Genomic DNA, 24,328 nt, shown 5'->3' with positions numbered 1-24,328 from the left:
CCGTTACACACATGCCGGATCTTCTGTGGAAAACTGATTCTGTGGATCAGTTCCAAAGATAGAAACAGGGATACGACGGTGTATCAGTAGATACTCCGGCGTATCCCTTTTGAGGATCTGGCCCTAACACTGCACATCACCCTGAACACACCATCCCCACTGTGAAACATGGTGGTGGCAGCGTCATGTGGTGGGGATGCTTTTCTTCAGCAGGGACAGAGAAGCTGGTCAGAGTTGATGGGAAGATGGATGGAGCCAAATACAGGACAATCTTAGGAGAAAACCTGTTATGCCCTGTACACACAAGACAAGACAAGAAAAGTTCTATGTGAGCTTTTGGTTGGAAGTTCAGACCGTGTGTATGCTCCATTGAACTTTTTCTGTCGGAATTTCCGAAAGCAAAAAATTGAGAGCTGGTTCAAAGTTTCAGATGGGAAAAGTTCTTGTTGGAAATTCCGATCTTCTGTATACAATTCCGACGCACAAAAAAACACACATGCTCTGAATCAATTCGATGCATGCTCAGAATCATTAAACTTCATTTTTCTCGGCTTGTCATAGTGTTGTACGTCACCGCGTTCTTGACAGTTGTAATTTCAGACAAGATTTGTGTGACCGTGTGTATGCAACACAAGTTTGAGCCAAAATTCTGTCGAAAAGAAATTCACGGTTTTCATGTTGGAATTTCTGATCGTGTGTACGCAGCATAAGAATCTGCAAAAGACTTGAGACTGGGGGCGGAGGTTCACCTTCCAATGAAATGGTTTGGATCAAAGCCTATTCATGTGTTAGAATGGCCCAGTCACAGTCCAGACCTAAATCCCATTGAGAATCTGTGGCAAGACTTGAAAATTGCTGTTCACAGACGCTCTCCATCCAATCTGACAGAACCTGAGATATTTTGCTAAGAAGAATGGGCAGAAATGTCCCTCTCTAGATGTGCAAAGCTGGTAGAGACACCCCCAAAAAGACTTGCAGCTGTAATTGCAGCGAAAGGGGGTTCTACAAAGTATTGACTCAGGGGGGCGCCATACAAATGTCCCCCCCCACACTTTTCACATATTTATTTGTAAGAAAAATGTTGAAAAGCATGTATTATTTTCCTTCCACTTCACAATTACCGTGTTTCCCCGAAAATAAGACCTACCCCGAAAATAAGACCTACCCCAATTTTCAAGAAGGGATGCAATATAAGCCCTACCCCGAAAATAAGCCCTAGTTTGAAGTGATTGTGGACTGCTGGAATCCTCTGTATTGTAGTGTTTTGTGTGGAGGGTGTGTTTCTGTGGTATAGTTGAGTGAGATGCCTTCTTACCGTAGAACGCTGCTCAGCTGACCTCCCGCAGCTCGCCTCTTCTCCCAGCTGTCAGCGGGGGAATTTGGCCCCCCCTCTGCAAGGCTTGGAGCAGGTAAGAGATTTAATGCGGGCCATCGGAAAGCGCCGAGCCGCGCTGAGCTGATCCCCACAGCGCTTCTCTTCTGCCAACTGTCAGCGGGGGATCTCTGGCCCCCCTCCCTCTGTAAAGCTTGGAGTGGGTAAGAGAGCACAGGAGGACCATCGGAAAGCGCAGAGCCGCGCTGAGCTGATCCCCACAGCTCTACTCTTCTGCCAACTGTCAGCGGGGGATCTCTGGCCCCCCTCCCTCTGTAAAGCTTGGAGTGGGTAAGAGAGCACAGGAGGACCATCGGAAAGCGCAAAGAGCCGCGCTCAGTTGATTCCCACAGCTCTCCTCTTCTCAGCGGGGATCTTGGCCCCCTACCTCTGCAATGCTTGTGCCAGGGAAGACGATCAGGGGGGGGGGGGTCATAGAAGCTCCGAACTGCACTATAGGAAGGTATGTGGCACAGATTGCAGACACATATACTTTTTACATTACATTGTACTGTGGTGGTGAGGATTTTAGCAATTTGTAAGCATTTTTACTCTGTTCACACTGAGGATTAAATGGTAAGACCTACCCCGAAAATAAGCCCTAGTGTGTTTTTGGGTGCCAAAATTAATATAAGACCCGGGCTTATTTTCGGGGAAACACGGTATGTGCCACTTTGTGTTGGTCTATCACATAAAATACATTTACGTTTTTGGTTGTATCATGAAAAAATGTGGAAAATGTCAAGGGGTATGAATACTTTTTAAAGGTACTGTATATGTGTAGCTGTCTTTATGGGTTTTGGGTTCATTTTGCACTGTGCAGTTTTTTTACTTTTACTTGTCCAACTGGTTTTCAGACTATAATATCATGAAAAAATGATTTATGTTACATTGAGTTGTGCTACGGCTTTGTCCTTGTTTGGATACATGCTTTGAGGGGTAGGGTTCTGTTGTTCTATCTTGTAGGTTTTGCCCTGATAAAGAGAAGTCAGTAAATATTGTCACTGGAAGATTAATTATTCACTCCCCACAAACACACAGATACAGGGAAGAAAGGGAGAGTGAAAGGAACTTTAACCTCTTAAAGCGGTGGTTCAACCTAAAAAAAAAAAAAATTGTTTTGTCTACCATGCCATCCAGCATACTAGCGTCAGCTACAGTATGCCTTCATTTTTTAATTTTTTTCGCTGTACTCACAGTTTAATCTATTAGTTAACCACTTGCTGACCGCCCACCGCCGTTATACGTCCACAAGTTGGCTCGGCTGGGCGAGAGCACGTAGTATGACGTCCTCTCTCCCAGCCACCACTAGGGGCGCGCGCGCGCCGCCGCCCCATACTTAACCCCTTCCCCGCCCCCTAGTGTTAACCCCTCCACTGCCAGTGGCATTTTTATAGTAATCCAATGCATTTTTATAGCACTGATCGCTATAAAAATGCCAATGGTCCCAAAAATGTGTCAAAAGTGTCCGAAGTGTCCGCCATAATGTCGCAGTCACGAAAAAAAAAATCGCTGATCGCCGCCATTACTAGTAAAAAAAATATAATAAAAATTACATAAAAATACCCCCTATTTTGTAAACGCTATAACTTTTGCGCAAACCAATCAATAAACGCTTATTGCGATTTTTTTTTTAGAAAAATATGTAGAAGAAAACGTATTGGCCTAAACTGAGGAAAAAAAAAAGTTTTTTTATATATTTTTGGGGGATATTTATTATAGCAAAATGTAAAAAATATTATTTTTTTTCAAAATTGTCGCTCTATTTTTGTTTATAGCGCAAAAACTAAAAACCGCAGAGGTGATCAAATACCACCAAAAGAAAGCTCTATTTGTGGGAAAAAAAGGACGCCAATTTTGTTTGGGAGCCACGTCGCACGACCGCGCAATTGTCTGTTAAAGCGACGCAGTCCCGGATCGCAAAAAGTACTCTGGTCTTTGGGCAGCAATATGGTCCGGGGGGTAAGTTTCAGTAGGCGTTCCTATGAAGAGGGGAACATGATTGACGGCCGGCTATGGCGCGTCACGCTTCCCGAAAATAGCCGAAATAGGACTTGGCTCTTCACGGCGCCTGCGCAGTCAGCTCCTAGTCTGTGCGCAGGCGCCGTATAGCGCTGTGAAGAGCCGAGTCCTACTCCGGCTATTTTCGGGAAGCGTGACGCGCCATAGCCGGCCCTCAATCATGTTACTCCCTCTTCATAGGAACGCCTACTCCCCGCGGGGAGTCTGAAACGAAACTAATGGATTAAACTGTGAGTACAGCGCAAAAAAATAAAATAAAGGCATACGGTAGCTGACGCTAGTATGCTGGATGGCATGGTAGAAAGTTGTTTTTTAGGGTGAACCTCCGCTTTAACAAGTGCATATTTTTAGCACTAATCAATGTAATAATGGCACTTATAGGTAGATTTAGTAAGAGTTAGGCCGGCTTATCAGTAGATAAGCCGGCCTAACTCAGAATCTACGCCGCCGTATGTTTAAGCGTATGCTCAAACAGAGATACACTTAAACATATCTTGCGCCTTCCTATCTTAGATTGCAATTTTTCGGATAGCCGCTAGATGGCGCTTCCATTGCGGCCGGCGTAGATTATGTAAATGAGTTTGTACGCTGATTCCCGAACGTACGCCAGGCCGCCGCAGTCAAATTACGTCGTTTCCGTAAGGCCTTTACAGGCCTAAAGTTATTCCACCTATTAGGTGGAATAACAATGTTAAAGTATGGCCGCCGTTCCTGCCGCGAGGTTCGAATTTTTTACGCTGTTTGCGTAAGTCGTCCGCGAATCGGGAGTTACGTCGTTTACGTCCACGTCCAAATGCACACTGGGAAATGTAGTCGCCCGGCGCATGCGCAGTGACGAAAAAACGTCAAAAACATGAGGTCAAGCCTCATTACCATTGAACACACCCCCCCCAACCCATTTGAATTAGGCGCCCTTATGCCTGCTCGTTTTAGGCTACGCCGCCGTAAATTAGCAGGTAAGTATATTGAGAATCATTACTAGCCTAGCTAATTTACGGCGGCGTGGCCTAAACAGGCTACGCTACGCCGCCCTAACTTTTAGCCATTGTACCTGAATCTACCTATTAGGCCCCGTACACACCATAGAATCTATCCGCAGATAAATCCCCATCGAATGGGTTTCAGCGGATAGATTCTATGGTGTGTACACTCCGGCGGATATTTATCCGCGGATATTTCCGAATTCCAGCAGATAAATATTTGTCGACATGCACAGAATATCTATCCGCTGGAATCGGATCCCACGGATGGATCCGCTCGTCTGTACAGACTCACCGGATCCATCCGTCCAAAGGGATTCCCCGCACGCGTCGTAATGATTTGACGCATGCGTGGAATTCCTTATATGACAGCGTCGCGCCCGTCGCCGCGTCATAATCGCGGCGACGGCGCGACACGTCATCGCCAGAGGATTTCGGCGCGGATTTCAATGCGATGGTGTGTACACGCCATCGCATAGAAATCTGCTGAAATCCTCGAGAGGATTTATCCGCGAATACGGTCCGCTGGACCGTATCCGCGGATAAATCCTCTCGTGTGTATGGGGCCTTAGTGTCAAATTGTCCACCACAATATCGCAGTCCCTTATAAGTCACTAATCGCCGCCATTAGTAGTAAAAAAAATCGAAAAATATATTTTTTTAAAAAAATCATTCAGAGCTGGACTTGCTGGTGTGTTTTCGGATCATTGTCCTGCTGCATAACCCAAGTGTTCTTGAGCTTGAGTTCAGGAACTTATGGCTGGATATTCTCCTTTAGGATTTTCTGGTAGAGCGCAGAATTCATGGATCCATCAATTATGGCAAGTCATCCAGCCCCAGACCCAGTGCCGGCCCAAGACATTGTGCTGCCTGGGACCAAGAATGAAATGCTGCCCCCCCCCAAAAAAAAAATCACGCCAACCAAAAGGCCCCCACATTCATTATTTTATATCATGATAACTAAAGGGGACCCGTCATGGCTCTATACATGTATAAAGGAGTATAAAGAGGACCTGTCATTACTTTATACATGTATAGGAGTATAAAGAGGACCTGTCATGGCTCTATACATGTATAGGAGTATAAAGAGGACCTGTCATGGCTCTATACATGTATAAAGGAGTATAAAGAGGACCTGTCATTGCTCTATACATGTATAAAGGAGTATAAAGAGGACCTGTCATTGCTCTATACATGTATAGGAGTATAAAGAGGACCTGTCATGGCTCTATAAATGTATATAGGAGTATAAAGAGGACCTGTCATGGCTCTATAAATGTATATAGGACTATAAAGAGTACTTGTCATGGCTCTATACATGTATAAAGGAGTATAACGAGGGCCTGTCATGGCTCTATAGATGTATAAAGAAGTATAAAGAGGACCTGTAATGGCTCTATAGATGTATAAAGAAGTATAAAGATGACCTGTAATGGCTCTATACATGTATATAGAGGACCTGTCAAAACTCTTTACATGTAAAGGAATATAAAGAGGACCTGTCATGGCTCTATACATGTATATAGAGGACCTGTCGAGACTCTTTACATGTATAGGAATATAAAGAGGACCTGCCATGGCTCTATAAATGTATATAGGAGTATAAAGAGGACCTGTCATGGCTCTATAAATGTATATAGGAGTATAAAGAGGACCTGTCATGGCTCTATACATGTATATAGGAGTATAAAGAGGGCCTGTCATGGCTCTATAGATGTATAAAGAGGGCCTGTCATGGCTCTACACATGCATATAGGCGTATAAAAGGACCTGCCATGCGCTCTATACATGTATCCAGGAGTATAAAGGGACCTGTGAATTGCCGGCGGCCACAATGTCTTTTGCGCAAACTAATCAATGTACGCTAACTGTGTTTTTTTTTTTTGGTACCAAAAATATGTAGAAGAATACATATTGGCCTAAACTGAAGAAACTAGTTTATTTTTCGAAATTTTATTTATTATAGCAAAAAGTTAAAAAATATATATATTTATAGCACAAAACAATTAAAACCGCAGAGGTGTGATCAAATATCACCAAAAGAAAACTCTATTTGTGGGAAAAAAAAGGACATCAATTTTATTTGGGTGGCGGAACGGGCTGGCGGGCATCAGTATGCTGCCCCCCTAAAAGTGCTGCCTGGTACCAAGAAAAGTGTAAAAAATGTAAAAAATGACAATAGCCGGTTTTCGACAATTCCTTTATTAATATCTTCTTTCCGCGCTTCTTCTTCTTCCATCTTCTTCTTTTCTGCTTTCATTCGGGTTTTTTCCTCCATCTTCTGCTTCTTCCTCTGCTTCTTTCTTGGGTCTTCTCGTCCGCATCTTGACCGGCTTCTTCTTCCATCTTCTTCTCCTTCCGTCGGCCTTCTCATCCGCATCTTGCTTCTTCTTCCCCGGACGATGCGCTTGAAATTGAAGTCCCTGCCGTGTGACGCTCCTGTGACCCCGCCCCCCTCTGACGCCACAGGTAAAGTCATAAAGTTCCTGTGTGGGACATGTGCGTCACAGAGCGTCACATGGCGGGAACTTCCATTGGAAGCTCGTCCGCAACTTGCGCAGCTTCTTCTTCCCCGGACACCGCGCTTGAAATTGAAGTCCCCACCGTGTGACGCTCGGGGACTTTCTTATGAGTTTACCCATGGAGTCAGAGGGGGGCGGGGTCACAGGAGCGTCACACAGCGGGAACTTCAATTTCAAGCGCAGCGTCCGGGAAAGAAGAAGCAAGATGCGGATGAGAAGGCCGACGGAAGGAGAAGAAGATGGAAGAAGACGCCGGGCAAGATGCGGACGAGAAGACCCAAGAAAGAAGCAGAGAAAGATGGAGGAAGAAACCCGAATGAAAGCAGAAAAGAAAAAGATGGAAGAAGAAGAAGGGCGGAAAGAAGATATTAATAAAGGAATTGTCAAAAACCGGCTATTGTCATTTTTTACATTTGTGACACTTTTTTTTGGTGAAATGGTAGAGGTACAATGTACCCCATTACCATTTCACACGGGGGGGGGCGGGATCTGGGGGTCCCCTTTGTTAAAGGGGTCTTCCAGATTTCGATAAGCCCCCCGCCCGCAGACCCCCACAACCACCGGGCAAGGGTTGTGGGGATGAGGCCCTTGTCCTCATCAACATGGGGACATCCTTCCCATGTTGAGGGCATGTGGCCTGGTACGGTTCAGGAGAGGGGGGGCGCACTCTGTCCCCCCCTCTTTTCTGTGGCGGGCCAGGTTAACGTGCTCGGATAAGGGTCTGGTGTGGATTTTTGGGGGAACTCCACGCCATTTTTTTTGGGGGGGGGGGTTTTACGGCGGGGGTTCCCCTTAATATCCATACCAGACCTGAAGGGCCTGGTAATTGAATTTGGGGGGACCCCCACGCTTTTTTTGATTAATTTTTTTATGAATGAATCCTCTCAGAATTGCCAGGAGCCGACAATTCATTATAGCCGCGAGTGATTTTTAAATGACTTTTTTTCCTTCAGAATGTCATTTTGAGCAGGGACAGTTCTAAGTACGGGAAACATGCGCTATTTCACATGCTGACTTTCCCCCCCCCCCCCCCTAGGTACGAAATTTAAAGGAATATTTCACTTTTATTGTTTCTCTTTAAGCATTATTAAATTCACTGCTCCCGAAAAAACGTCTGTTTAAAAAAAAAAAAAGCATTGATACATGTCCCCTGGGGCCAAACACTTTTTAGGACAAAAACTATCATTTTAACCTTTAAAATTAACACTTTTGCATTCCCCCATAGACTTCTAAAGGGAGTTCGGCGGCGGCTTTACATATTAATTGCATTGCGCCCTGTGCTACGCTGGTTCATGCGCCTAATTAAGGATTCATCCGGCGCACTAATTAAGCCATGAACCAGCGCAGCGCACTGTTGATAGTAAATCAGCCCCCTTGTCTAATCAGAGACTGCACAGAACTAATACATTCAGACAACTTTTGCTGGGGACAAGAGGAATAATGTTCATCAAAAGAAGCTGGATCATCCTCCATTAACCATATCAAGGATTCGACTTGGTCACGACTGAAGGGGGGAGAGAAATCATCACTGCCATCTGGAATAAATGACAGGGCTGGTTTAACACATAACCGGATTAACGGCTGAATATCATCGAAGGACATATAACCCTGATCCACCAGGGAATGGGCTGATCGGATGGTTTCCATCAGCTGGTCACCAGTCCACCCCTCAAAAACCTGGCGACAATACTCCTCATCCTCCTCTGCCAGCAGAGACAAGTAAGTGATTTCATTGAAATCCATGTTAAAAAAATGCACCACAACAGGATGGTTCCTCAATGCAGGCACGTCTGGTCAGGGAATGGCCCTGGTATACTGTCAGAGAATCAGGTAGACCAGTACTGTGTGACTTGCACAGAGGAGACCAACAATGGGGTAGATTCAGGTAGGGGCTACGCCTCCGCAACTTACAGGAGCAAGTGCAGTATTCATAAAGCACTTGCTCCGTAAGTCGCGGCGGCGTAGCGTAAATTGGGCCGGCGTAAGCGCGCGGAATTCAAATGGGGAAGGGGGGCGTGTTTTATGTTAATATGTGCGGATATTTCCGAATTCCAGCAGATAAAAATTTGTAGACATGTCTACAAATCTATCCGCTGGAATCGGAACCAGCGGATCGATCCGGTGGTCTGTACAGACTCACCGGATCGATCCGTCCGAAGGGATCCCCCGCATGCGTCGTAATGATTCGACGCATGCGTGGAATTCCTTTTATGACAGCGTCGCGCACGTCGCCGCGGCGACGGCGCAACACCTCATCGCGAGGGGATTTCGGCGCGGATTTCGATCCGATGGTGAGTACACTCCATCGGATCCAAATCCGTGGAAATCCTCGAGAGGATTTATCCACGGATACGTGTGTACTAGGCCTTAAGTTCAGAGTGATACTCTGACTGCCAGGTCAGTGAGAGAGGCCTGTCCAGGTACACTAAGCCCACTCAGGCAGGAGTGATGAAATAAAGTGAAGCCAGGCAAAAAAAAAAGTGTCAGTTTTTCAGTTGAGAAGCGGGGGGGAGGGGGGTTGCGTCCTCCTGCAGTCCGGTCGGCCGTGTACCGTAACCGCGCGGTACAGGAGATTCAGTTTGCTGTTCCCGGGGCCGGACTGAAAGGAAGTGAACACTCAGTGTGTGCACTTACTTCCTGTCAGTCCGGCCGGGAACAGGAACCTGATCCTCCTGTACCGCACGGTTATGGTACACGGCCGACCGGACTGCAGGAGGACGCAGCGGTGCGGCAAGGGCCCTCCCTGCTGGGGCCCCTGGCCAGCTCGGGGGCCCCAGGCAAATGCTTGCTTTGCCTGTCGGGTTCCGACGGGCCTGTTGTTGGAAGCAGGACTGTTTCCTTATTGCTACGCCTGAATCTGCTATTTCTCCTTCTGCTGAATCTCTACTCTTCACCACAAGTTTATTGTTTTTACCCGGCTGGGTAATAAAGAGCACAGAAAAAGACACCTGTCGTGGACATTTCTTTACTACTACTTTCACCATACACCCCTGGACGGTGGAGGAGCCACGAGGTAACATACCACCCAAAACAAACCAGCAGCTCCTTCGGGGGTAGTGCTACGGTAGTATGTATATATATATATATATATATATATATATATATACACACACACATATATACACATTTTATATATATATATATATATATATATATCTGCCTGGAGTTCATGTTTTGTTTGAATTTGTACTTACATTGTTTGCATTTAAAATTATAAGTATTAATGACTACAGAGCTCTATTAATTTGTATCTATTATATCTGCCTGGAGTGCAGTAAAAGCTGTTTGTCTGTTTCATTTTTTTTTTAGTTTTGGATATATATGTTTAAAAAATATATATAACATTTTTTTTTAAATAAAATGCCATAAAGATTTCAGTGTGCAGCAGAAAATGTCTCTTCTTCTGGGGGATCGAGACAGCCTAGTAGCCATTAATCACAATGGATCTGTGTTTGTCTAGATGTTCCGCGCCATGACTGGGATTCGGCTGTAAAACAAACTAAGAACAAAAAGATGGAGAAGAGCGAGAGAAGAGCCGGTAATCGGAGATCAGTCACAGCTTGTCTTTTATATACTGTAGATCAAGGGTCTCCAAACTGCGGCCCGCGGGCCGGATGTTGCCCTTTACTGACCTTTATCCGGCCCTTGGGGCACTATTCATCTCACTGACACTAATGATGAGGAACCAATTCTTCCACTGACACCAATGATGGGGCACTATTCCTCCCACTAACACCAATGATGGGACACTATTCCTCCCACTGACACTGATGATGGGGAACCAATTCTTCCACTGACACCAATGATGGGGCAGTATTCCTCCCACTGACGCCAATGATGGGGCACTATTCCTCCCACTGATACCAATGATGGGGCACTATTCCTCCCACTGACACTGATGATGGGCAACCAATTCCACTGACACCAATGATGGGACACTATTCCTCCCACTGATGGGACACTATTCCTCCCACTGACACCAATGATGGGACACTATTCCTCCCACTGACACCAATGATGGGACACTATTCCTCCCACTGATACCAATGATGGGACACTATTCCTCCCACTGACACCAATGATGTGACACTATTCCTCCCACTGACACCAATGATGGGACACTATTCCTCCCACTGACACCAATGATGGGACACTATTCCTCCCACTGACACCAATGATGGGACACTATTCCTCCCACTGATACCAATGATGGGACACTATTCCTCTCTCTGATACCAACGATTTATGGCCTTCCCTATTCATTTTGGAATGAATACAAGTAAGGTCAACTAATTTACTTTGATGTTCCCATTGTGCCAAACACACTGTAATAAAAGAAGAAAAAAAAAAACAGTGAAGGGAAGTTAGTAATTACAATTACTTTACCCCCTGGCTTCTGTACATTGGGGGGCATCACCATCTTCCTGATGAGATCTCAGGGAATGCTGAGCGCGCCAAACCTCACTAGAAGATCCTGCAGTACAATCCAAGATCAAATTCTATGGTAGATTAATACTACTCAGCATTCCTCTATATCTCACTGGATGAATGGCAAAATCATCATCACCTAGATGGAGGAAGCTAAGGATATTGTAATGCCCCGTACACACGATCAGGCTTTTATCTGGCCAAATCACATCGGAATTCCATCTGAGAAAAATAGAACATGTTCTATATCTAAACTCTGATGGAATTCATCGGAATTTCCGATGAAAAAACTCTGATGGGGCTACACACGATCGGAATATCCGATGGAAAAAGTCAGTCGGACACGTACACACGGACGGACTGTCTGATGAAAATGGTCGGCCGGACCGTTTTCATCGGACATGTCCGCTGCCGGATTTTAGTCTGATGGTTGTACGCACCATCAAACCAAAATCCCAGCGGACAGGATACGCGGTGACGTGGCCGCGCCGTCGCCGCGACGATGACGCGGCCACGTGCGCGGACCTGGAAGGTCAATGCTTCCACGCATGCGTCGAATCACTTTGACGCATGCGAGGGCTTTAGGCCGAGCGGACATGTCCGGTGAGTCTGTACAGACGACCGAACATGTCCGACGGACAGGCTTCCAGCGGACATGTTTCTTAGCATGCTAAGAAACATTTGTCCACTGGAAACCTGTCCGATCTGCCGGAAAATTGTCCGGTTGGACGTACAGACGACCGAACATGTCCGCTGAAACTGGTCTGCGGACCAGTTTCAGCGGACATGTTCGGTCGTGTGTACAGGGCCTTAAGCCTCGTACACACAGCCGGGAATCTCGTCGGGGAAAAAAAGTTGTTTTTCCCAACGAGATTCCTGGCAAGCTTTTCTTGCAAAGCCGAGTGTACACACGGCACATTCAAAAGTACCGCCGTTCTTTTGAATGGCAAGAATGCGGTGATGTCATCGACATGACGATGCCGTCGCCGCCATCTTGCTTCACCCTACACTACCCTTGTAAGCTACCACGCATGCGTCGAAGTCTCATCGAGCATGTGCGAGCTTACAGGAGGACAGGTAAGCTTGTAGCCGCATACACACACACAGTTCTCTCATCGGGAAACAGGCCAACGAGAATCCCGATGAGACAATTGAGAGCAGGTTCTCTTTTTTTCTCGTCGAGATTCCCAGCAGTTTTCTTGACGAGAAAACATACACACGACCGGTTTTCTCGGCAAAAAGCTCTGCCAGCAGTTTTCTTGCCGAGAAAACCGGCCATGTGTATGAGGCTTTATACTACACTGCATGGTCAGCTGGCTTGCCAGCCGGACTAATCACATGGCATTCTAAGACACGACCAACTACTACTCCTCCCGTCCTCACCATTCCCAAAGAAAATATAAAAGAGTGGAAACTTTTTTAATACCCATCATGTATATACTGTGTGTATATATGTATTTTGTTACATACCCACCATTGCAAAACACTGATCCAGCATTGAGATACATGTTTGTGGTGGAAATTAATTCACAGCATTTATAAAGCTGTTTTTTAGTAAATCCACCAAATGTATTTCTGTGTGTTTTTCTAGATGACATCACAAGTTTCCGCCGTCAGCTGTCTGCGTATGACGACCCATCACTGAGGAGGATATACGAGTATTACAGAGAGGATCTGATCTACATCCTGGAGAACTTGAACCCTCATTACATCCTGGTAGAACTAAAATCTCAGAATGTTTTAAACACAGACGTAAGATATTTCTAAATTCCCTAAAGTAAAATATGTATGGTAAAGGGGAACTCCATATAAAACGTTGTAAACATGGAGAACCCCCAATCCGTTATAATTGTATATCATATCACTTCATACTGATCATAAAAAACTGAACATTATAATAAGACCACAAGAGAAATGTGACCATATTAACACTTCATTCCATCCCATATATAACCCTTTCGCTGCCAGGTCCGTACGTCATACGGGCCTGACAGTGGGGGGGTATTACACACAATCCTGGGGCTGCAGCCATCAGGGTTGTGTGTGAAACTGACAGCGCCACTGCCCTATTGCTCTCATATCCCGGTAAAAGGTCTTCCCCACACGCGCATCCCCTGCCATGCTTACCGGGCTCTGCTTGCCCATCTGCAGGCCAGGAAGCCCAATGGCGGGTGACAGCCACTGCTGGGGAAGGAGAAGAGTAGACGCACGTCCGCTCTCCTCCCCTTATTGCTGTGACCTGGAAAGTGAAGTCTGTGACATCACTTCCGGGTCAGCATCTAGGTCACTTTTAGACCCTGAATATCTCAGTAAAGAGAACCTGTCACCTAAAAATCATGAAAAAATATTAAGGTACACCCAAGCACATAAAATACCCAAACAAGGAAGACGCCACTGCAGGTGAGCAGTCACTACAGTCCGGATGCACTGGGTGCAAGTCACAGCTCGCCAACGATGATCAATAGGAAGCAAAGAATGGCTGCACACCACAGGAACGTTCCAACGATTTTATTCCAAAAATAGCAAATGGCAGCCAACAAAGACAGAGGCCCAGATTCACAGAGAGCAAGGCGCACATTACGCCGCCATAGGGCCAACAATGTACGCTACGCCAATGCAGCGCAGAGAGGCAAGCATTGCATTCAGCAAGCCAGTGCTCCCAACGGTGTGTGCCAGCGTGGCGTGGGTTTCGAAGGCGCACATCGGCGTAGGTGGAAGTGGGCGAGAACCCATGCAAATGAGGCGTGACCCCATGCAAATGATGGGCCGAGCGCCAGACAGGCACGTATAGGTGGCGTTTACGGTCAGTTCTCATTTGACTATGCAAATGAGCCTGATACGCCGATTCCCGAACGAATTTGCGCCGCGTCGTCGCCGTTTACGTCGTTTCCGTAAGCGTAAGGTTACCCCTGCTATATGAGGGGTAACCTTACGCCAGTCCGCCATATGCCATGTTAAGTATGGCGTCGGGTCCGCGTCGGCTTTTTCCGTCGGTTACATCGTTTTCCTAAGTCGTTCACGAATACGACTTTACGTCAATGATGCTCACGTCGGCATCATTGACGTTTTCCGTTGTGAGCTGGAGCATGCGCACTGGGCTTTTTTTCCACCCGGCGCATGCGCAGTTCGATCGGAACGGGGAGTGCGCTTAATTTGAATACAAGCCGCCCCCTTTGAATTACGCGTCCATACCCCGGGCCATTTACACTACGCCACCACAAATTACGGAGCAAGTGTTTGGGGAATACGGCACTTGCTCCAGTAAGTTGTGGCGGCGTAGTGTAAATAGCTTACGCGACGCCGCCGCAGGATGTACGGGAATCTGGCCCAGTATAACCATGTCTGGCATTTGTGTGTCACGTGTCCTCACTTGGCCTGGCAACATTGAATGGATGTTTTGCAGCACCTAGAAAATAAAACATTTACAAAACATACCGTATATACTCGAGTATAAGAAATTCCGACAACAAATGATCGATGTGAGCTTTTGGTCGGAAATTTCGACCATGTGTAGGCCCCATCGGACATTTGCTGTCGGAATTTCCGACCACAAAAATTTGAGAGCTGGTTCTCAAATTTTCCGACAAGAAAAGTTCTGATCGTCTGTATTTAATTCCGACGCACAAAAATCCATGCATGCTCAGAATCAAGCAGAACTGCCTGTTGAACTTCATCGATCTCGGCTCATCGTACTTCCTGTACGTCACCGCGTTCTCGACGTTCGGAATTTCCGGCAAGATTTGTGTGTATGCAACACAAGTTTGAGCCAACATTCCGGCAGAAAAAAATCCAAGATTTTGTTGTCAGAATTTCCGAGCTAAAGTATGAAATTAAGAAAATGAAAATGTGCTTTATATTTATATTCAAGAAAAACACCAGACAAATATGAATGTCTTCCTCAGACCATTCACTGAAAAATACACAAAAAGAAACATCACCCCCTGCACACCCCCTGATATTTCAGATCTGGCTGACCATACGAATGTGTGCATGGTACAAATCCTATCTACCACCATTCTCTTGCCAGCATCAAATGGTGTTGGGAGGAGCCATTCTGTAAAAGCACACACAGGTCAGGGAGCATAACTTCCTTATGACAGGATTTACTTTTCTGTATGGAGTCCAATATAACAGATACTGTGAGTCACTTCAAATCTGCCACAAGTTTCTTTTTTTATATTAATTCTTTATTTGTATACAATTTTCACATTCACATTCAAATTTTCTCACACTCCCAGAAAATATGTATTAGCGTACCTTCTGCACCTCCAACAAACCTCTAACGTCTGGGAGTATACTGTATTTGGTGTAATATAGATGGTGTTCTATACCATCTAGTTAGAATTTTATACCCTCCCTCTAGATATCTGCTCGCTACTGATGCCTTCTGGTTAAATACCAGGGCCCGGCTTCAGAAAGGATCGCGTATCTTTAGGCGGGCGTAGCGCATCTCATATACGCTACGCCGCTGTAACTTAGAGAGGCGAGTACCGCATTCAGAAAGAATTTGCGCCCTAAGTTACGGCAGCGTAGCGTAAATGGCCTGGCGTAAGCCCGCCTAATTCAAATGATCAAGGCAGTGGGCGTGTTGTATTAAAATGAGCCGTGACCCCATGTAAATGAGGGGCCGATCGAACGGCGCATGCTCAGAGTCACGTCGCAAATACTCCCTAGGATACGTTGGCTCAATGCTTTGTCGACGTGAACGTAACATACGCCCAGCCCCATTCACGTACGACTTACGCAAACGACGTAAAATACGACGCTGTTCCGACGTCCATACCTTAACATGACTTACCCCTGCTTTATGAGGGGTAAACTTACGCCGGACCGACGCCTTACGTAAACGGCGTAACTAAATCCGACAGGCGCAAGTACGTTTCTGAATCAGCGTATCTAGCTCATTTGCATATTCTACGTCTAAATCTACGGAAGCGCCCCTAACGGCCAGCGTAAATATGCACCCAAGATACGACGGCGTAAGAAACTTACGCTAGTCGTATCTTGGACAAATTCTGGCGTATCTGATTCTTTGAATCAGGCGCCGAGATACGACGCCTCACATTCAGACTTACGACGGCGGATCTGGAGATACGCCGTCGTAAGTTGTTTCTGAATCCGGGCCCAGAATCCTATCTTTTTGCTCTTTCGAGAATGTTATCCCCAAATCTCTTTCCCGTGCCTGTAAGAACGTCAGTTCTTGTGGTGTCTCTGAGTGAATTAATATTTCCCGTAAAAATATGATAAACAAGTGTCTCTTCAGGTTCCCTTTCAGGCACATTTGCTCAAATCCTGACAATGTTCTAATTTCTGTATATGTAGTTACCTTTGTTTGTATAAACGCTCCTAATTGCATAATTCGGAGAAAGTCTAGTTCTGGTGCTATTTCTTTTTCAATCTCTTTTTTTTTGTCATTAGTTGATATTCTTTTGAGAAATGAATAACCCTCCAGATACCTCTTTGTCGTAGAGCCACAAATATTTTCATTCTGTCAGCCCTGGCTGGAATGCCATGGTACCCAGGATCGGAGTCATCCGACTCGGATATGTTGACATATTCGTTTTTTTGAAAATCTTTTTAATTATTCGTATGGTCACTCCTTTCATCGAATGTCTCTTTATTTCCGATGATATTTCCGTTTCCGTGGTCCAGGCCAGACCTTCCAAAGGTATATCCACTGTTGCCTGTTCCATCTTTATCCAGGGTTTCTTATTAAGCCCACACCGCTCCATTACTCTAAGTGAGAAGCTTCCTGATATTTTACTGGGTCTGGAAACCCAATCCCTCCTTCTCCTTTTGGTAGAGACAGAATAGTTCTTCGTACTCTGCCACAAGTTTCTCACACAGGGATCACAAAGATCATAATTTTTATTTTCTGTACGGAGTGTTCAAAGCAACCAGAATTTTTTTTTAGGTTTTACCTAAAAAAAATATTGAAGTTACATTTCTAACTGTAATAATGAACAATATTTTTTCCAGAAATACGAGTCAATGGAAAAAGACCCGTCTTCCTTCTCTCACACCTTGTTACAAGATATTCGGGATCGGGGAAGAGAAGCTGTGATTGGACTCTGGGAATGTCTCTATGTGCTACGGAAAGATCATCGTCATCCTAATTTAGTGGCATTTCTGGATGAGATCAGACACACAGGTAACAGGACTTTGTGTTTTCACTCAACAATTTGACTGACCGCAATTAACCCAAAATAATCAATTTACCAATAAATGCACCCATTATCAATTTCATAGTTAAAACAAAACACAAATATATATATATAATAAAACAATAAAATTTGAAAAATCAAAAATGTCCCTTTGTTTATAAATAATTATATAAAAATCTTCTAATCCACTTCTTGCTTTCACCACATCTGCTTAAAGTGCTGCATGCTTTTCCAAGTTTTTCAGTGCTCCACTTAACCACTTGCCGACTGCCTCATGTAGATATACGTCTGCAGAAAGGCACGGGCTGGGCAAAGCAACGTACCTGTACGTTGCTTCGAAGCAGATATGAAAGAAATACACAAAGCTCACAAAGATTCAAGGAAGAATACACATGAAAAATGTTTTCAGACACTATTTGCTTTTCCTAGAGATTTATAGCTAGATTCAGGTAGCTTTATGCCGGCGTATCAGTAGATACGCCGACGTAACTCTGAATCTACGCCGTCCTAAATTTAAGCGTAGTCTGGAAACCAGATACGCTTAAATTAGGCTAAGATATGAGCGGCGTAAGTCTCCTACGCCGTCGTATCTTAGGGTGCAATATTTACGCTGGCCGCTAGGTGGCGCTTCCGTTGAGTTCGGCGTAGAATATGCAAATCACTAGATACGCCGATTCACGAACGTACGCTTGCCCATCGCAGTAAAGATACACCGTTTCCGTAAGAGGTACGCCGGCGTAAAGATAAAGCTGCCCCTTAGGTGGCCTAGTCAATGTTAAGTATGGCCGTCGTTCCCGCGTCTAAATTTGAAATTTTTACGTCATTTGCGTAAGTCGTCCGTGAATGGGGCTGGACGTAATTTACGTTCACGTCAAAACCAATATGTCCTTGCGGCGTACTTTGGAGCAATGCACACTGGGATATGTACACGGACGGCGCATGCGCCGTTCGTAAAAAACGTCAATCACGTCGGGTCACCACCCATTTACATAAAACACGCCCCCTCATCCGCCGTAACTTAGGAGGCAAGTGCTTTGTGAATACAGCACTTGCCTCTCTGACTTACGGCGGTGTAGCGTAAATACGATACGCTATGCCGCCGTAAAAATGCGCGCATCTACCTGTAACTTTAAAATGGAAGTAAACCCTCCATTACAACTTTCACCTACAGGTAAGCCTAGATTAAGGCTTACCTGTAGGTGTTTGCAATATCTCGCGTCTCCTCCCCGCAATAGACAACCCCCTCTTGGAAGCTCTATCCCGATGGGGGTTACCTTGCAGGCGCGCTCCCGTGTCATACAGTTGGCATTGATTGACAGCAGCAGGAGCCAATGGTTGCGCTGCTATCAATGTATCCAATGAAGAGCCGAGAAGCAGTGGAGAGAGCGACGCAGGATCGCGCCCACTGAAATTTGGAGCTCAGGTAAGTAAAACAGGGGCTCGGGGGAGCCGGACAGTGCAAGATGTTTTTTCACCTTAATGCACAAATCTTTACAACCCCTTTAAGTTTACACCCAATATGCTGATTTCTAAGCAACAAGAGGGGGATTTAGCAACACAAGTCTCTAGGATCCCTTTAGGGGGTCTGTACTCACAAGGCCCTGGCTGCAGGTCACCTTCATCCATGATACCAGACAGGGTCTGTGGATATCCTCCCTCAGTCAGCTTGCAAGAGAACCCTGGGTTTGAGTTTCAATGTTTCAAGCCCTCAGGTCACCCACCTGAGGCCGCATGGCAGCCTGTGCCTGAGGGGGGGCGGCAGGCCCCCTACCCACCTGGACCACTCTCCGTAGAAGAAGACCCAGAGCCCATGTGCTCATCCAATATAAATACACTTACCCAGCATGGATTGGGGCACATCCCTTTCTAATTGGACAGGACTGTATGGACATTCATGCCCTTATCTGCGTGGCTTACACCCACTGTCCAGTACCTCCCATAGCTACTAGACCAGTGTGAAACATCAAGACAGCATGAAAAGCACCAGGGCACACTGAGCAGACTCTGCTAAACAATCACAGCCTCTGTTATAACAGACAATACTTACATTTGCCTACTTGTCTCCGTTAGGCAGAGGAAAAAAAGAACGATATAGACTCACTCTAGCACCTAGGAGGGCGCTACATATGTGAAAGGTCAGCTTCAAATCATACATGACTCAGATACATCATCTGATATTCCTCTCTATAGGGGATCGTCTGGTGGATCAGATTCTGCTGGATGAACACGGATGCTCACTGACTCCGGAGCTGAAAGGTAAAAAACAAAACACGTATTGTATCTGATAAAACACACGACTAAATTTGTGTAAAGTGTGTAGATGGTGTTGGAATATTTACTCTTCAATTGTACCCAGGCCCAGATTGTGACAAAAAATAGGCCCGAAAATTTCAGACTGAGCAGACAATTTTTCCAGGGACCCGAGGGGGTTTGTCGGTAGGCATTTGAGGGGGTGGCTGGTGTCAGTCCTCCACACTGTAATGTGCAGGGGAAACTGATATAAAGCACTGTAATCATTACAGTGCCCCTTTACAGTGCAGTCCCCTTTATATTATAGTGTCCTTGCAATCATGCCCCCCCTTTTCTCTGTAATCATAGTGCCCCCTTTTACTCTCTGCTCACTGTGCAGATCTCCAGCTCCTCCCGCCCCTGCTCCCTTACATCAGAGTCTGCACTGTCCCCCTTACATCAGAGTCCACACAGTCCCCCTTACATCAGAGTCCGCACAGTCCCCCTTACATCAGAGTCCACATAGACCCTCCTTACATCAGAGTCCGCACAGATCCCCCTTACATCAGAGTCCACAAAGCATCCCCCTCTTACATCAGTGTCCGCAGAGCCCCCTTACATCAGAGTGAGCAGAATTTCCCCTTACTGTAAGGGGGAGCTCTGTCGACTCTAATGTAAAGGGGAACCCTTATTTAAGTGGGGGATCTGATGTAAACTGGTGTTCTGAGAATCCTGATTTAAGGGGGAATGCTGTGGACTCTGGTGTAAAGGGGAACTCTGATGTAAGGGGGTCTCTGCTCACCAAAGCCCCCCTCTTGCATCAGAGTCCATAGAGCACCCCTTAAATGTGTTTTATAGACTGGGAGGCAGGAGAGAGGGTGAGCTTACTCACCCCAGGATACAGGCGAGGCAGACACAAGAGTAGAGGGGTGGGAGGAGGAGCAGTCCGTCTGAGCAGAGAGCGGAACTGTCAGCATCGGTTCTGAGGCTGAGATGTGTGTGAGAGAGAGACACCCGTTCAGCCCATGCAGCTTCTAACCTCATGCGTAGTTCCGCCGGGGAAGACACAGGCATGGCCGCATAGCAGTAGGTGAGCGGCGGCTGTGGCCTGTGTTAGCCCTGTCCAGGCCACAGTTGCCGCTTACCTCTTGCTGTGCTGTTTGGTCATGAACAGGCCACAGAGTGGGCGGCCCCGGCCCACTGGGCAAATGCCCGCTCTGCCCGATGGCCAGTGCGGGCCTGGAAGTACCATCTGCCCCACTGAGAGCTGATGATATGGATCCCAAGTGTCTTTTGGTTTTTCCCAGGATGAGAATTCTTGAAAATCACGATTTATTTCAAGTCAAGGAGCTCTTATAGTAAAATAGATTTATAAAAAAAGAATTTCATCAATAGACATCTGTATTGTACTTTAACAGCTGCAGCCTTCTGACTTCAGCGCTCAGTGTAAGGCAGCATAAGCCAACGGGCGTGGCAGCTGTTATCCTGCTGGACATCATATGACATCCAGTCAGGATAACGCAACCACCGCCCGGCCATCATTTTGCTATAGGCCGGGTGGAAAGTGGTTAAACAAACAAGTACACAGTGTTGTAAAGCTGTGTAGGGCTGGCAATAATCCTTCTGAGAAGGGCTGGCAGGTACCGTGGACTCGATGTCTGCTGGCACCCGTCGATCCTACATTACAGAGGGAGCACAGCGGCCTGCCTATGTAAACAAGGCAGATCACCGTTCTGTCAGTACAGAAGGCATGGATCCTGTGTTCCTGCAAAGCAGGATCATGGATCCATGTCTTCTCCTAGTACAAACACCTCCCAAACAGTAAGAAAATAGCTAGGCACACAGTTAACCCTTTGATCTCTCCTGAATTTAACCCCTTCCCAACCAGTGTCATTAGTATAGTGATAGTGCATAATTTTTAAGAAATGATCACTGTGCCCAAAAAGTGTGAGTTAGGTGTCATACCCAACACAGGTATCTTCGCCCCCTTTTTGGAACCCTCCCCCTCTCTGGTGTTACATTTGGGTTTTGAGTGTAACTCCGCTTTAAGGTTTTCTTATAGTCTCCTTACAAAGCTGCACATACACTATACCCAGGGCCGTCTTTAATATGGTTTGGGCCCTGGGCAAACATTTTTTTTGGGCCCCCCTCCAGCTTATTTTGGGCCTGGCTGGTTCACATGTATGTTTTGGCGGTCCTCATTTGTGCAGGTACAGCAGCCCATTGATTTGAATGGGCTGCCATGCCTTCGTTTCCTGCAGAAAAAGGTGCATTCAGCATTTTAAAAATACAGTTGCCTTGAAATCCATTCTGCTTTTGCACCATGCTACTTACCTGCAGTTCTTGCACACACAAACGCACGTGTTTTTAAAAGCGTGACCTAAACGTCTAAAAATGCAGCAAGTTTGACAGTGCGGGAACTGCAGATAAGTCACAGCAGACAGCAGAATGGACAGACAGTGCTGTATTTCAATGCTTGATGGGCATAGGCGTGCCATGTGCGCAGCCTATTACATGAGGCATGCGCTTTTCTTTGCAGGAAACGCAGGCATGGCGGCCCATTCAAATGAATGGGCTGCTGTGCCTGCGCAAATGTGGGCCGCCAAAACACATACATGTGAACCAGCCAGGCCCAAAATAAGCCCATCAAGCAGTTAAATACAGACAGTAATGCCATGTGCTCTGAGGCCTTACTCAGCCTGGACTGCAGGTCTGGTCTGTGATTTAAAGAGTTCCTCTATTTTACACATGGCATGGCATGGGGTCCCATGGTGCTAAAGCAGAATGGTCAGACGGTGCTGTGACCCCATGCCATGCCATTTGTAAAATAGAGGAACTTTTTAAAACACTGACCAGACCTGCAGTGAATCATCAAATATTATAAAGACTTTGGGCACACTCTACAGAAAACTTCTATTTACAATATAGATTAGCAAACAGTGACATACCTTGAGGAGCAGGACATGAAGAAGTCAGCCTCGGGAAGAGAAAACTGGGGATGTTATAAAATCACATTCTAATTCACTCTTATATACAAGCAGCACCCAGTGGCAGGAAGGGAGAAGTGCACGTCTAAAGGGAAGCCAGGGGTGCTGTACATTTTAAAACACTGGGAAGGGAAGCAGTACTGTCACTGGCTGCGTGCCGCTGATGATTTTCAGCCTGATTTGTGGGCAGCACAGGGGCAGGGCCGCCATCAGGAATTATGGGGCCACTTACACAGCTTCAGGCATGGGCCCCCTGGAGCAGAGAACCGGGGGGGGGGGGGTGCCGCCTGAAATTGAGAAGCAGGGGGGAGGGGCTGCCGTGAATTTAGAAGCGGGGGGCCCTTTACAAAAAAAGAAATAAATAAAGAAAAATATATATAAAAAAAGGGGTGTAGCCATCCGGGGCCCTGGGGACCTCTGGGCCCTTTAATAAAAAGAAAAAAAAAGAAAGAAAAAATATATATAAAATATATATATATTTTTAAAAAGGGGGTTGCCATCTGGGGACCTCTGGGCCCTTTAATAATAGTTATTTTTATAAATATAAATTACAAAAAAAAAGGGGGTTGCCATCCGGGACCTCTGGGCCCTTTAATAAAAAATATATATATATAAAAAAGAAACATTTATAAAAAAAAGGGGGGGTTGCCATATATATACAAAAATAAAAAAAATAAACATTTATAAAAAAAAAAAAAGAGTGTTTGCCACATGGGGCCCTGGGGACCTCTGAGCCCTTTAATAAAAAAAAAATATATATATATATATATATATATATATATATATATATATATATATATATATATATATATATATATATATATATATATATATATAAAGAAAGAAAAGGAAAAAAAAGGGGGGTTGCCATCCGGGGCCCTGGGGACCTCTGGGTCCTTTAATAATAATAATAATAACATTTATATTATATATATATATAAAAAATAAATAAAAGAAATATATATAAAAACATTATAAAGGGGGGTTGTCATCTGGGGCCCTGGGGAACTACGGGCACCTGGGGACCCCCAGACCTCTAAAAAAAAAAAATGTCCCTTTAATAAAAAATAAAATTATATTAAAAAAATATATATTTTTTATTTAAAAATAAATAAGAAAAGGGGGGTTTCCATCTGGGGCCCTGGGGGCCTCCGGGCCCCTGGGGACCCCTAAAAAAATGTCCCTTTAATAAAAAATAAAAATATATAAAAAAAAAAAAATTATTTAAAAATAAATAAAAAAGGGGGGTTGCCATCTGGGGCCCTGGGGACCTCCTGACCCCTAAAAAAAAAAAGGGGGGCTGCTTTGGGCCCCCAACAGTGACAGGGCCCTGGGCAGCTGCCCCGTTTGCCCTGTGGTAAAGACGGCCCTGACTATACCTAATGATCCTTGCAGTGGGCCTTCCCTTTATAAATAGTGACTGAAAGCTGTCAGTGAAAAAGAAATACACCATAGATACATATGCGTGACCCATGGACATTAAAGGGGTTGTAAAGGATTGTGCTTTTTCCCCTATGCATTAAGGTGAAAAAACACCTCGCTGTCATCAGCCCCCCAGCCCCCCGTTTTTCGTACCTGAGCCTGTTCACCTGCTGTTGTTACCTGCCATTCACCTGCGTCCCTC

General features: G+C 45.6%; 1 protein-coding gene across 1 annotated transcript in view; it reads left to right on the top strand.

Annotated features, from left to right (window-relative positions):
* Nucleotides 1-10,277: 10,277 nt before the first annotated feature.
* LOC120920588 (NACHT, LRR and PYD domains-containing protein 3-like) overlaps nt 10,278-24,328 on the top strand; it is a 28,460-nt gene continuing 14,409 nt past the window's right edge. The window contains exons 1-4 of the mRNA XM_040332739.1: nt 10,278-10,434; nt 12,916-13,076; nt 17,304-17,475; nt 19,679-19,744. Coding sequence (XP_040188673.1) covers nt 10,410-10,434; nt 12,916-13,076; nt 17,304-17,475; nt 19,679-19,744 — 424 coding nt within the window. The 5' untranslated portion in view covers nt 10,278-10,409. The remainder of the gene's footprint in view (nt 10,435-12,915; nt 13,077-17,303; nt 17,476-19,678; nt 19,745-24,328) is intronic.

Source organism: Rana temporaria, chromosome 13 (assembly GCF_905171775.1).
Source record: "Rana temporaria chromosome 13, aRanTem1.1, whole genome shotgun sequence".
Taxonomy (NCBI): domain Eukaryota; kingdom Metazoa; phylum Chordata; class Amphibia; order Anura; family Ranidae; genus Rana; species Rana temporaria.
This window is presented reverse-complemented; position numbering and strand designations above follow the sequence as displayed.